Raw genomic sequence first — 12916 nt, forward strand, 5'->3', positions numbered from 1 at the left:
TATCCCTAAAATTGGAGCCCAGCCATATAATTTGTAAAGCTAATAAAAATCTACTATTCTGCTACACTGAAGCAAACTGCCTAGTAATTGCCGTGGAAATAAATTAATTAAGAGTACAGAACTGAATACAAAGGTTATCACAAACCTTTTAACTGCAATTAGATGATCAACTACATGTATTATGAATTCTTTTAAATCTTAAAAAAAAATTAGTGTATTTTGCTTTTCAATAAGTGAGGGATGAGAGTTGATTCTTTGATATATCTGTGTTTCAGGTTCCTGGAAGCTACATAAGATTACACAAGATTTGTAAATTTGGTAAAAGAAAACATTGCCATTAAACTCAAGGTAAGAAATTATCATACATTGTTTTATGTATCTTTATATAAAAAGTTACAAGTAGCAAGCATATGACACAGAAATGGAACAGTAACAGCAGTAATTGTGAATGCATGCTTTTTACAATGTATCTAATCAAGGGATATTTGCCAACTCAAATATTCATTAAAATACATGCAGATTATTTTCTCAATGTCAAATTCAGTCATATTGCTAGACGCTTATCCAACAAACATTTCTATTGAAGTGATTATGAATGGCTAAATACCTGATTTTAATAAATTGTTCCTGAAACTGGGAATTTAACTTGCAAACAAAAGAAGAGAGAAAAAGAAAAGAGAAATGAACGATAAGCATAATAACCAAAGTCTTATTGCCTTCTAGTAATTTTACTCAACACAGCTGAATTTTGTCATGATATGAGAATAGCTGGTCAGAGAGTCCATAAAACCTCTAGCTGGTGTTTCCAAGGACGATATTTTCATATTTCATTGTAGCATGTTCAAAATCACCCAGGAGTGCACTATTCTCAAGCAGTCTATATAATGAAAACAATGTACACATAACAAAAGTTCAATGTAAATCTTCTTCCACATATCACACAACAAACAAGTAAATAACAGACATCCAACATCAAGTGAAATAAAACTACGGTTTAAAAAAAGGGAACAAGGGAACAAGGGAACAAGGGAACAGTCTCAGGAGCTAGTTTCATCTTCAAGTTTGCAGCAAATCTCCAAATGTATTTAAAAGCTAAGGAGCACTTGGTGGCCAGCAATGAAATTACAAAAGCAACATATTATTGTGCAATGGGAATACCTTGCTAAGTAAAATATGTCTGTACTTCTTAGGTTTGCATAGAGGCAATGAAATGAATTTAGAAACATGTCCACTCTATCTTTCAGACAGTTGAAATAATTTACTATGGATTTTTCATTCAGAGTCTGCATGACTGTATAAATGGTTATCTGAAAGCAAAATGATGTTAACATATGTTTTCCCTATAAGGAAAAATACAAACAAATATTTACCTAAACTATCTAGAAGAAATAAAAACAGTAATGGATTATTTCTCAGTAAAATTGGTGTATACATATATACACATATAAACATGTATATACACATAACTATGTTTATATATATATACACATATACATGTATAATTTCACAGACTAGCAGCTATCTATAGCTTCATAATAAACATCTGAGATTAAATTTATTGAGATTAAGTATTGATAATAAATTATATAAAAAGAAAAACCTAAGTAAAAACTCAAAACAGGAAGTTTCATTTGCAAACATTGACATTAGTGCTACAGATTCTCTAAATTTGTCAACAGTACCACATACTCTTACCTCGACACTTCACAAGGTTGAATGAATAAAATGAACTGAAAATACACAGTTCGAGATCTTCCTGTCTTGAGTTAGACTGCAAAGTTTTACATACTATTTCACATGCTGGGACTCTAAACTTTATTTTCATAAATAATAAAAAAAAAATAACAAAACAACATGTATTTGGAATGGAAATTATATTTAGCTAGGGGGAAATTATAGACCTGTCAGGAATAAGGAACTAATGGATTTTGCATAGTTTACAATTCTAAAGTAGTCATCTGTCTTTCAGTTTTCTCAGTTTTCAATCTTGGCTCTCGCCACACAAGGTGACACGTAACTTGGGAACTAACATACATTTTAGAAATACAACAAATAAAATGGAAACCAACAAATGGTTCAATTGTTTTATAGGTATGTTTACTTACCTCAAGTTTGTCTCTTAGACCCTAGTTGTGTTGTACTCAGACTCATGTTTGCTTAGAGACCCAATGAGGCAGAACCTGGAATGTTATGGCTATTTCATTCAAAATAATAATGTTTGCATAGAAAAAAAGAAATATATGCATATAGATACTTAATAAACAGTACACCTTGATTATCTGATCAATATTCATGAAATAATTTACATTGACATGCAATTAGATAAAAATAGTCAAATAACAAAAAAGACAAATAATCAAAAGACAGAAATGCCTTAATGTGCAAAGAAAAAAAAATGAAGGACATGTAAACAGTCACAAGAAATGCATAAATAATGCATGCAAGAGAAAACACAAATCTATATATAAAGTTTCCGTTCTTCAAATAAATGGCTCGTAAATATTTCTGTGTTTCTTTTTCTTTTACTTGTAAACTTTCAAACATTCATATTTACAGTAATTCAAAGTGCAGTATACAGTAGAAATAGCTCTTATTAAAAATACCATGCTTTACTTTTTGTTGATTAGGAAGATTCCTTTAAACTACATTCTTCTATGTAAATATACGAGTATTTTCTATTCACTACTTTATGTATGTCTCATGTTCTAATCTAAATCTATGTTAGTATGAGAAACAATGACATGGTGATTAATAATGGAACAGATATAGTAAAGTTTTGCAAATATTGCCATTCATTATATAAAAGACAATTTTTCACAAGAAAAGGGATTTCCTTCCCCCAGGTTTGTTTCTCATTATTGTGCCATGCATCAAAATGGATACATGTAGTTTTTATTTATTAACGTATTAATTTAGCAATGTTAGACCAACAGTCGATGATGCTCAAGGCCACCTCAGTTACAAAGGAATTACATATATGTGGCTCTTCCAAAAACTAGATTCACACAAAATCTTTGGTTTTTAAAAATTGCACCTGTTCTCTGTTGACATGTATGTATGCATGCGAGTAAAATAGTAAAAGAAAAAGAAAGATATAAAGTAGAAAGGTAAAACAGAGGCACAGGATTCTTCAGGAAACAGGAGCAGAGATGAGAGAAAAAGAGTCAGGAAGAGAGAGATAATATAATGGTATGTGCTATCAGGGAACAGAAATTTAAACAATAAAGAAGAAAGAAAATATGTCTTTAATGAATAAAGAGTGAACACGTTTGGGCAATCAAGTCTTTACACAATAGTCTTCATCAAAAATCTATTGATACTGACCGCTGAACAGCTTTATCATGTCTGGACAGCCTGTGACTTGTGGTTGGTACCTCTTCAATTTCGTCTATCTCGCACGCATCTGCAGCATCTTGTGAGTAGCTATGCTTCATGACAAGGATATTTCTCCTGTTCATGGGCTGGATGAGTGGTTTTACAGGCTGGGGTTGTATTTCTGTCAAGACAGAAGCATCTCTTGTGCTGAGGTTACTACGGCTGCCCTTAATGCTAGACACTTGTGATCCACAGTGATGGTCATGAATGCATTTTGAAGATGATCTCCGCAGTTTATGATAATTTTCAAAGTCATCTGCAACATCAGCAAGGTCAGCTGTAGGCCCTGTCCCTCTGAGGGTGCATAACTCATAATGAGGAGGCTCAAACACCTCCTGGAACACTGTTTGATCAAAGTCTGTTTTCCTTTGGACAAATTTTTTACGAGGCTGCTTGATCTGTACTATAACAGAGACAACAATGAGGATGATCACAATGCAAGAAGTCACCCCAATTATAGTCCCGCTGGTATTGGTAAGTTGGTCCAATAGGTTGGCTTTTCTTTTTTCTGTATGATAGGACAAAAAATCAAAAAACACAGCATTAATGGCAGTTCAAGAATAAAACCAAACATGACGGGTTCTCAAGTTACTGCAAAGCTGAGCCTAGTTTATGTCCGAGTTAACTTAATCAATCTCACTGACACAAATAAAAAAGACATTGGGTATCTGTGCAAGCCAAATAAACAACGTACGTGTCCTCTTTGTGCCTATTTCTTTTATTCCTGACCCATTAATTACCTCAACTTTTCTAAACATCCATAAAAATCCAAAAAGCCAACCCTACCTAATGGCTTTAACCCAGGGGACTCTAGGAAGTTAGCCATCAAATTCATCTTTGTGGATGAAGAAACGAAGAAAATACGCAGTAAAATAATAAAATAAAAACAGTTCCACCCTACTGTCATGTATATTTCTCTGTGATTTGCTTTCAAATGGTTGCAGACATGGTGACTAGCATTGTAGAAATCCAAGCTGAAAGCATTCTCATCAGTCTCTCACAGGCATGGCAAGACTTGACAACTGTGATTAAGTTTCAACACCTAGTTTAGTGCAATTTTTCCTGGCAACCTAAAAATTATCAAAGGACTTAATAAAAAGCCTTTGGAATTGCAGTTATTGGCACCAAAATGGTAACATCCATCTCTTCATGATCTCCTAGATAACAAAACCGAATTCTTCAGTACTCCCCATTTCCTACTCTTGTAGATTCAACTGCAGTTTCTCTGACTGACACAGACTCTGGGGAAATAGCAGAGTTTGAAAAAGCAACACGGCAGCCAACAACCTTTTTGCTGGAATCAGCAAACCTCCTTTTTCTCATCAGAGAAATGAGATGTGCATAACCAAACAAAAAGGTATTGGTAATTGAAAGATGAAAATCATTCTGGAAATTAAAGAGTGGGGAAAGTTTTCTGTTTTCCTCTGTGCTGAAGAAACAGAGAACAGATAATTATTTCCCAATTGTATGTTTACTTTCTTTGAAGAATATCATTCCATGCCACAGTTCCTTCTATTCTTTTGAAGTGTGTTTTCATTTGTGTTTTACCCTACTGCATTTCCTGTCAGGATTTTACAGGCTTCAGGAGGCTTATGGGCTGACTGCTAATCCACCTCATTCTGAATATTTTCTTGATTGATTCCCAAATTTGGCATATCCCATCTTTCCAGGAAAAAAATCTGCAGTAGTGTGGGAAGGTGGGAGGGAAATTAATTGCCTCCCTAACTTCCAGTGTAAGTTAGTAAAGCTCTTCTCCCTGAAGACAACAGAGATGCTGATTTTTTTTCCCCAGAAACACAGAGCAATATTTAGAAACTATTGCAAATAAATGGTTCAGAACATCAGTCCCTACCTATGAAATATACATTATGCCTGATTTGCTTTGTATGTTCCTTGCTCTTAAATTTCACTTGATTATAGGTAGATTTGGATGCTTTCTTACAGCATTAATTCCATTTCATCCTGGCTTTTTAGCCCGTTTCTGCTATTATGGACATGGCATGCCACTAAAAGACACCTGCTGCCCATATGTTACTCTACCACACAGGGAACTATGACAAAGGAACCAAAATATGACTTTCAATTACATTTTAGATTGTATGGGAAACAGAGATCAAGAGATCAGAAAGCCTCCCAGAAGGACAGAGTCAGCCAGAAGGGCATAACCAATATAAATCAATACCAAGCAAAACAAATGCTAACGCAACGTAAAATCCATCGGTATTTTTACCTCTTCATTTTCTCTGTTGCTTGATGTATGATCCCCCTGAATTATTCTTCCTGAGCTTTAACCCATCTGGCACATACTCAACAAGAAACTAAGGATAATATCCTACATTCCACGCAGCCTAAATGACATGACATTTCAAATTTTGCACATTACCTTTGCAGTGGTTTTCATCCCAAGGATACACACAATTCTGCAGTCCATTGCAGACCAATGTATTATTAATACACATATTACTGTGGCAAAAGAATGTATTGGCTTCACAAGGGGCTAAAAACAAGAAAGAAAAAGCTGATATTAAGTAGCAAATAATTCAGCTCTCTGCAACAAACACAACCAGGAGTGATAAAGTAGTCTGTAATAGTAGAAAGTTATACAACACTTGTTCCTTGAGCATATTTAATATTCAACATACAGCAGTGAGAGCAAGCAGGTCATGCAGTATTTATTATTCTATGGCAAGAGATTTTCAATTCTGTCTAAGTCAGATGGGTTTTCCCATATTCCCTCTCACTCCTGTAGTGGGTTTTACCCTACCCCTACAGTGGTGGGGAGTCACTGATGTTTTATCAACAGTTTTAGCCACAGATCAAAATACAGCACCCTACAGGCTGCTATGAAAAAAAGTTAACTGTATTCCAGTCAGATCCAGTGTATGGGAAATCAGCGTTTAAAAGTTTGTTGATGGAACTCCAGAAGCTTGTGTGCTTCAGTGTCCATAATCACAGAATCACAGAATAACCAGGTTGGAAGAGACCCACCGGATCATCAAGTCCAACCGTTCCTATCAAAATATATCAAAATAATAATGGTGCCTGAACATTTACTCACAGAGAAAATAAAATTACTTCTGAAAACTTTTGGTCAAAAGAAAGGCGACAGCAAAAAAAAAGTGCCCCTTTGATCACAAGTGTGAAGATTTAAAAAAGCAATAGTGTTCAGTGTCCCTGAAGTCTATGTTCTAGGAGCATCATGCAGATTAAAGCCGCAGGACAAAGGCTTTACTGAAGCCCATATACTATTACTGTGAAAAAGCAGCCTGGAGGCCATCAGAGGGAAGAGTACACACTGCTAAACTTAGCTACTTACTCAAGTGTTGGCACATCCTTAGGTGTTAGGATTGTAAAGACACTACTCCAAAACTATATAACATAGTAAAAATAAATTAATCCTCATATTTCTTTTATTAAAACCAAACCAGATCTTCTTCTATTTAGAAAAAGAGCCACAAACTTTATCAGTGTTAAATAAGTAAAAATTAACTGTTTATGTATTTTTTAAGCTCAAACAACGCCAAAGCATTATTAAAACAACTTCTAAGGGAAAGTCAAAAAATAACCTAAGACCCATAACTAATCAGAAAGGAGTTATTATTGGAACTTCTAATTTGATGCTTCATGGCAATTTTTCTCCTCTGCATTTTAAAAGTAGTTCCTATGACAACATATATGCATAGCACAGGCTGGCTTAGAGCAGAAAACTGCTTCAGTCGTTTGCCAACTAAGGACAATACAAAGGATTTATATTGTAGAACTTAATGACTCCATATATCATGTCAAGAAATCCACTTTTAAATAAGCGCTTGAGTTCAGATATCCATAACTGACTACAAAGGCTTCTTCAGAGCAGCTGTGGTCTGTTAAAGAAATAGTAAATGCCATCAAAATTTGTACACCTCCCCAAATATGCAACCGTCCAGTCAAATATAGGAGTATACATATACTAAATCTCTTAGCCAATGCAGAATATAGATCAGCCAGAAAGGTTCTGTCCACTGTTCAGTTCTTGGAAAAACGTAGTATGCCATCTCCTAAGCTGCAGTGACCCTGGACAGGTGTCAAGTTTGGTACAGAAAGGATTTTACTTCAGAGTGGATAGAAAGAGCAGAACAGCACACATACGTACTAGCAAGGGAGGGTGCTTTGGGACAGCCCTTATCTATCTATTGCTGTAATTTAGGGACAGTGAGGGCTGAGCCTGGAGGATACTGTGTCACATCATGAAGTGACACATCTTACAGGGACCCCATCAGAGGCACTAGCATCCTTGCATGCTCTTGCTGCAATTCCTGTTTCTGGACAATGCAAGGATCTTTTGGGACTGGCTCTTTCCAACACAAATCTTACTGCCTGCTCTAAACAAAAAAGTGAAAAAGAGAGGGAGAGAATTTATGAAAGGGAAACCTAAGAACTGATAGCCAACCATTCAAATACATGGTAATAAGTATGAAGTACACAAGAAAAGGAGAATCACATGGCAATTGGAGAAAGCACAAGGAATCAGAGGGCAACAAGGAAAAAAAAAATAATACTGCTTGATTAGGAACGTTTATGCTAATAAAACCATAAAGGAGAAAAAAAAAACCAAACACCAAAACCAACCCCAGACAGAGTGGCACGAAAGGCCTTAGAATCTAAGTGATGATGACAGAGTGCTGTGTCTGTGCAGGAAGATCCTCTTAGGTGTCTAGGACTTGCTCTTGATACTTTAAAATCAGTCTGATTTAACCCTGAATGCAACAGCAAAGAAAAGATTAACAGTGGGAAAACAACCCCCATAAGAACAGAGAACAATTTAGGGGAAGGAAGGACAGTTGGCAAGGTAGAAATAAAGGAATTTAGAAGTATAGTGGTGGTAAGAATCAATGGAGGAACTAGAAGAAATGCACAGCAGAAATAGATGACACTAAAGTCACTGAAAGGAATAACAAGAGATGTTATATCAAATGAGAAATATTAGGAAATGTTTCAGAAATAAGAGAGAAGAAAATAACAGCAGTACGAAAGATTTAAGAAAAAGGGATAATTATGCAAAGTGATGGCAGGGAGATCTGGAAATGAAACGTAAGACAAAGAGAGAAAAAAGATAAACAAATTGGACAGACATGAGCCCGTGGGCCCTGATGGGATGTTCACAGCAGCTGGATAATGTCACTGCATGGCCATTTTTGATTATCTCTAAAAGGTCATGGTGACTGAGCGAGTTTTCTGAGGACTGGAAGAAAGCTAATGTCCTCCTATCTTTAAGAAAGGTGAAAGCTACAGGTCAAGTTGACCTCATCTTGATCCTTGGGACTGTGATAGAGCAAATAATATTGAAAAACATTTCCAAACACATGAAGGGAAAGAAGAATGTAGTCTGCATGGACTTATGAACAGGAAATCATGCTTGACCAACATGAGAGATTTCTACAACTGGAGGACTAACTTGGTGAGTGAGGGGAGAGCAGTGGATATTGTGTATCGCTAATTAAGAAAAGCTTTCAACATTATTTCCCATAACATCCTTATAAACAAAATGATGAATATAGGCTAGATAAATGGACAGGGTTGAACTGTCAAGCTCAAAAAGTTGAGATCAGTAGCAAGAAGTCCAGCTGGAGGACAGTCACTGGTGATGTACCCCAGGGATCGGTACTGAGGCCAATACTATTTAATCTCTTCTTTAATATCCTGTATGATGGAGCAGAGTGTATCCACAGCAAGTTTGAAGGCAGCGCAAAACTTGGAGGACCAGTTGATAGACCAAATGGTCGGGTGGCTATACAGTTGGTTGTCAATAGGCTGGAGAAACAGGAGCTTCAAGAAGCTGAACAAAAGGAAATGCAAAGCCCTGTACCTAAGGAAGAATAACGTCATGCACCAGTGCATCCTGGGGACTGACCATCTGAAAAGCAACTTTGCAGAAAAGGTCCTGGTTTGCAACAAGTCGACCATGAGCTTGCAATATGCCCGTTTGTCAAAGTCCATCGGTATCCTGTGCTGCATTGTCAGCAGACTGAGAGATGTGACACTTCCTCTGCACTCAGCACTGGCTGAGGCCACATCTGCAGGACTGTGTCCAGTTCGGGGCTCCACAGAACAGCAGAGACATGGACATGAGGGACTGAGTCCAGCAAGGGCCACAAAGACCACTGAAGCCTTGGGTCATCTGACATACGAGGAGAGGCTGAGAGCTGAAACTGTTCAGCCTGGAGAAGGGAAGGCTTGAGAAGGATCTCATCAATGCGTACAAATACCTTCTGGGAGGGAGCAAAGAAGAGAGAGCCAGGCTTTTCTCAACAGTGCCCAGTGACGAGACAAGAATGAGCACTAAATGAAATACAGAAAATTCCCTTTAAATGAAAGAACAAGCTTTTAAACCAGGGCCGGTCAAACACCGTGCAGGAGCTGGTTTTCCAGAGAGATTGTGGAATCTTTGTCACTGAAGATATTTACAACCCAGCTGGACATGGCCCTGAGCAAGTTGCTGTAGCTGACCCTGGTTTGAGGAGGTGGGTTGGACTAAACCATACCCTGGAGCCCCTTCCAACCTCTATGACTCTCTAAGAAGATGACTTGATAATTAGATTGAAAGTGACAGCTGGGAACACACAGTTATATTACTTCTCCTGTATCCCAAAGCTGCTTTGAGTCAAGCCCTGCTAAGGTGCTGCCTAGAAATACTTCAGATAGTGTATTTAGCACAATAAATGATTATGATTATGACTATGATTATAACAAAAGCAAGCAAATTAGAACCACACATATAATACAATCACATGTATTTTAATAACTTTAAGTCTTTCAAAAATTGTTCAACTTTTATAGCATAAAAGAGCTATAATTAAATCATCAATTAAATAAAAATATTATTAATGGCTCTTTCCCGGTTTGTATTTGTACCTATAATTATTTCAATGTAAAACTACAGTTTATATAAAATAATATACACAAACCAAAAAACTTTAAACACTTTCATTGTACATTTTTTTCATGATAATATTTTCCTTTTAAAAATATCTGTTGTGTGTATCTGGCCTCTTAATATACAAAAAGGTTTTATAGTTTTGGATTAATTATAATGTATGTCTTCTGCTTTGCAGCGGGTGTTTATATTGAACACAAGAGGGTGCACTTGTCGTAGAAGATACATAAGCTAGTGCATTAACTGGAACAGAAATGACATCCCAGAGTCTTTTTCAAGTATAGGAAACCTATGCTTTAAAAAATCCTAATAATAATAACCATTCTTTTTCTGTCATCTGGCACATAAACATTTTGTAACTAGTACAAGTTACAAGATTGTTATAATTATCATATTTCCAGAAAGTTACCATCACAGTATTAAAAAAAGCTAGAGTTGAGTATTTGAAGGGTATGGCTTTCAAAATTTGTAAAAATTCAGGCAATGAAGTTCTTTATATTTTCTTATTATTGGAAGATTTTTGGAATGTACATGGAGCCAATAATCTGTACTTTTTTCATTTATTAATAAAAAATCATCATAAATTCTTTTAATCCTGAACAGCCCTAAGGCAAAGAAACATAAAGAGCATTAATAGGTCTTTCACATGCTGTGTTTACAAAGTAACATGAAATAAGTCATATTTTACATTTTAAAAAAATACTGTTTTCATGAGGCAATAAATAATCACAAGTAATACGTGTACAGTTATACTATAAAACAACAATATAAAGCATAATAGCAATTAAATATTCTCTGTGTTATTAATAATTATTATACTATTACGATATTACAATATTAATAATAAAATACATTATCGGTGTGTGTTGAGCACCATTTTTTCGGTCATTATAGGTTACTTTGGGTATAAAATATAGATACGGCCAGGTCAAAATATTTTTACAAGCCTGGTGTGAATCCTGGCTGTTCCACTTCAATGTGATGCTTTCCCTAGTGTATTTACACAGCTTGTCAGCACCATGCAGAGTCAGTGTAACTTCTTCGCTCCTAGGTTGTGAACTAGCTCTGAGCAAGCTAGCTGGGGTGTCTACATCTTACCTCACTGAACTGTGTGGATTTACTCTTTGAACCTGTTTCAAGACAGGGATTTCAGTCTGGGACTCCCTAATCTTAGATAAATATCCTACTTCCTATTTTTAGGTTTCTCTCTTTCCTCCCCTTCCCTTCTCGTCATAACGTTTTTTGAGAGGTCTTGCTTTCTCTTGAGGGTGAATGGGAAAACTTTGAAATCTTAATAATAGCTCGCTGTGAGAAATATTATACACTAAACTCGTTAGACATTTCACACCTACTTCTCACATCCTCAAGACAGCTCATTGCATCATGCTCTGCACATCCATTCTTTAATTATAGATCATTTGGATTTTCCCCGCTGTTCCTTACAAAAGAAAACAGAGCTTTGTTTCCTTCACAAAGGAAAGAAACATTGAATTTTTCAGATTTTTCTTGAACCATTCTTTGAACAGAGGAAGAAGCTTTCTCTCAGCCTTTCTAAGGAGCAGTTCATCAGTCTCGCTGGGAGATTATTTCACTTACTTTATTAAAATTATAAAATTATTAGAATGGTTCTAATACTGTACACTAATATACACTGTATATTACCTAAATTAAAATTACTTATCTTTTCATTTGCTACTAATGAAAAAGAAAAATCTTATTAAAATACAGCTATTAGAAACCTGAAAATGAAATGTGCTTAATAGTGAATTCTCTTTTTTAGCCACCTTCACACAGCTCTGTTCAAGATAAATGTAACTTTTATAGAAAGCTGTATCAAATACACATCAATAATCTAATCTTTAAAAAACACTTAAATGTGGTTTCATGGCATTTTTTGGAATACAAACTCACCAGAGAATGGCAGCTCAGCAGCACATGCTCAGAGCTGCAGTCTGTTCACTCAAGGCACCACAACCAGTTATTTTGTTTAGGGGCAGGGAGGCACTGGGATGCTTAACCACTGAGGGATTTACACTAGAGTTATCCATAAACAGCACAGAGGGGCAAAAATCACAGAGGACTACTTGCCAATAAGGAGGTAATACCAATGTTTTCTTCATTGTATGTCAGTGTAGAAGCAGGGAGTAAAACCAGCAAAGCTGCAATCTATTTACAATCCCATGTCCTTGTAAAGGGAAATCGTCTCTTCCCATGGGTTACACTTATCATATCGTCATTCCCTTTCTCAGTAGTTCCCTTTGCATCACTGTAACATACGCAGTCACTCATTCAGCATAGCTGCAGTGCCTTTTCCCCACTAGAGAAGTGCCCATGCTGAGGTTATCATCCTCAGTGACCCTGGCTCTAAAGAAGGACTCGAGTGCTGTTACTTAATAAAGCTGTGCACTGCTCTTCTAAACATGGCCCTAGATATGGGGGGTTGTTAATAAAAAGAAAATAAGAATGATAGAACTTGTGCTCCTTTAAGAAAACCATGTGTGACAGGGTTTTAAAAACAAGCTTAGAGCTCAAAGTGGCAACAAAAGAAGAGAAGGAATGATATTTTCCTGGTCTGGGTTTTTTTGTTGCAGGGTTAAGGATAGAGAAAGAAGCAGTACTACCAAATAG

General features: G+C 36.1%; 1 protein-coding gene across 14 annotated transcripts in view; it reads right to left on the reverse strand.

Annotated features, from left to right (window-relative positions):
• Positions 1–12916, reverse strand: part of NETO1 (neuropilin and tolloid like 1) — a 72885-nt gene that overhangs the window by 8555 nt on the left and 51414 nt on the right. For 2 of the 14 annotated variants that reach the window (XR_011337137.1, XR_011337136.1), the window contains exons 8-11: positions 5759–5872; positions 3325–3883; positions 2106–2180; positions 608–645 (exon numbers count right to left, since the gene is read on the reverse strand). Coding sequence is in view for 4 of the 14 variants with exons in the window: in XM_069853270.1 (XP_069709371.1) it covers positions 2120–2180; positions 3325–3883; positions 5759–5872 (734 nt within the window). In the remaining 10 variants the exon portion in view is untranslated. Of the gene's footprint in view, positions 1–296; positions 878–2105; positions 2195–3324; positions 3884–5758; positions 5873–12916 lie in introns of those variants that run through there. The other 12 variants (XR_011337134.1, XR_011337135.1, XR_011337140.1 and 9 more) reach the window with 11 other exon arrangements.

This window comes from Phaenicophaeus curvirostris, chromosome 3, assembly GCF_032191515.1.
Source record: "Phaenicophaeus curvirostris isolate KB17595 chromosome 3, BPBGC_Pcur_1.0, whole genome shotgun sequence".
Classification (NCBI taxonomy): Eukaryota; Metazoa; Chordata; class Aves; order Cuculiformes; family Cuculidae; genus Phaenicophaeus; species Phaenicophaeus curvirostris.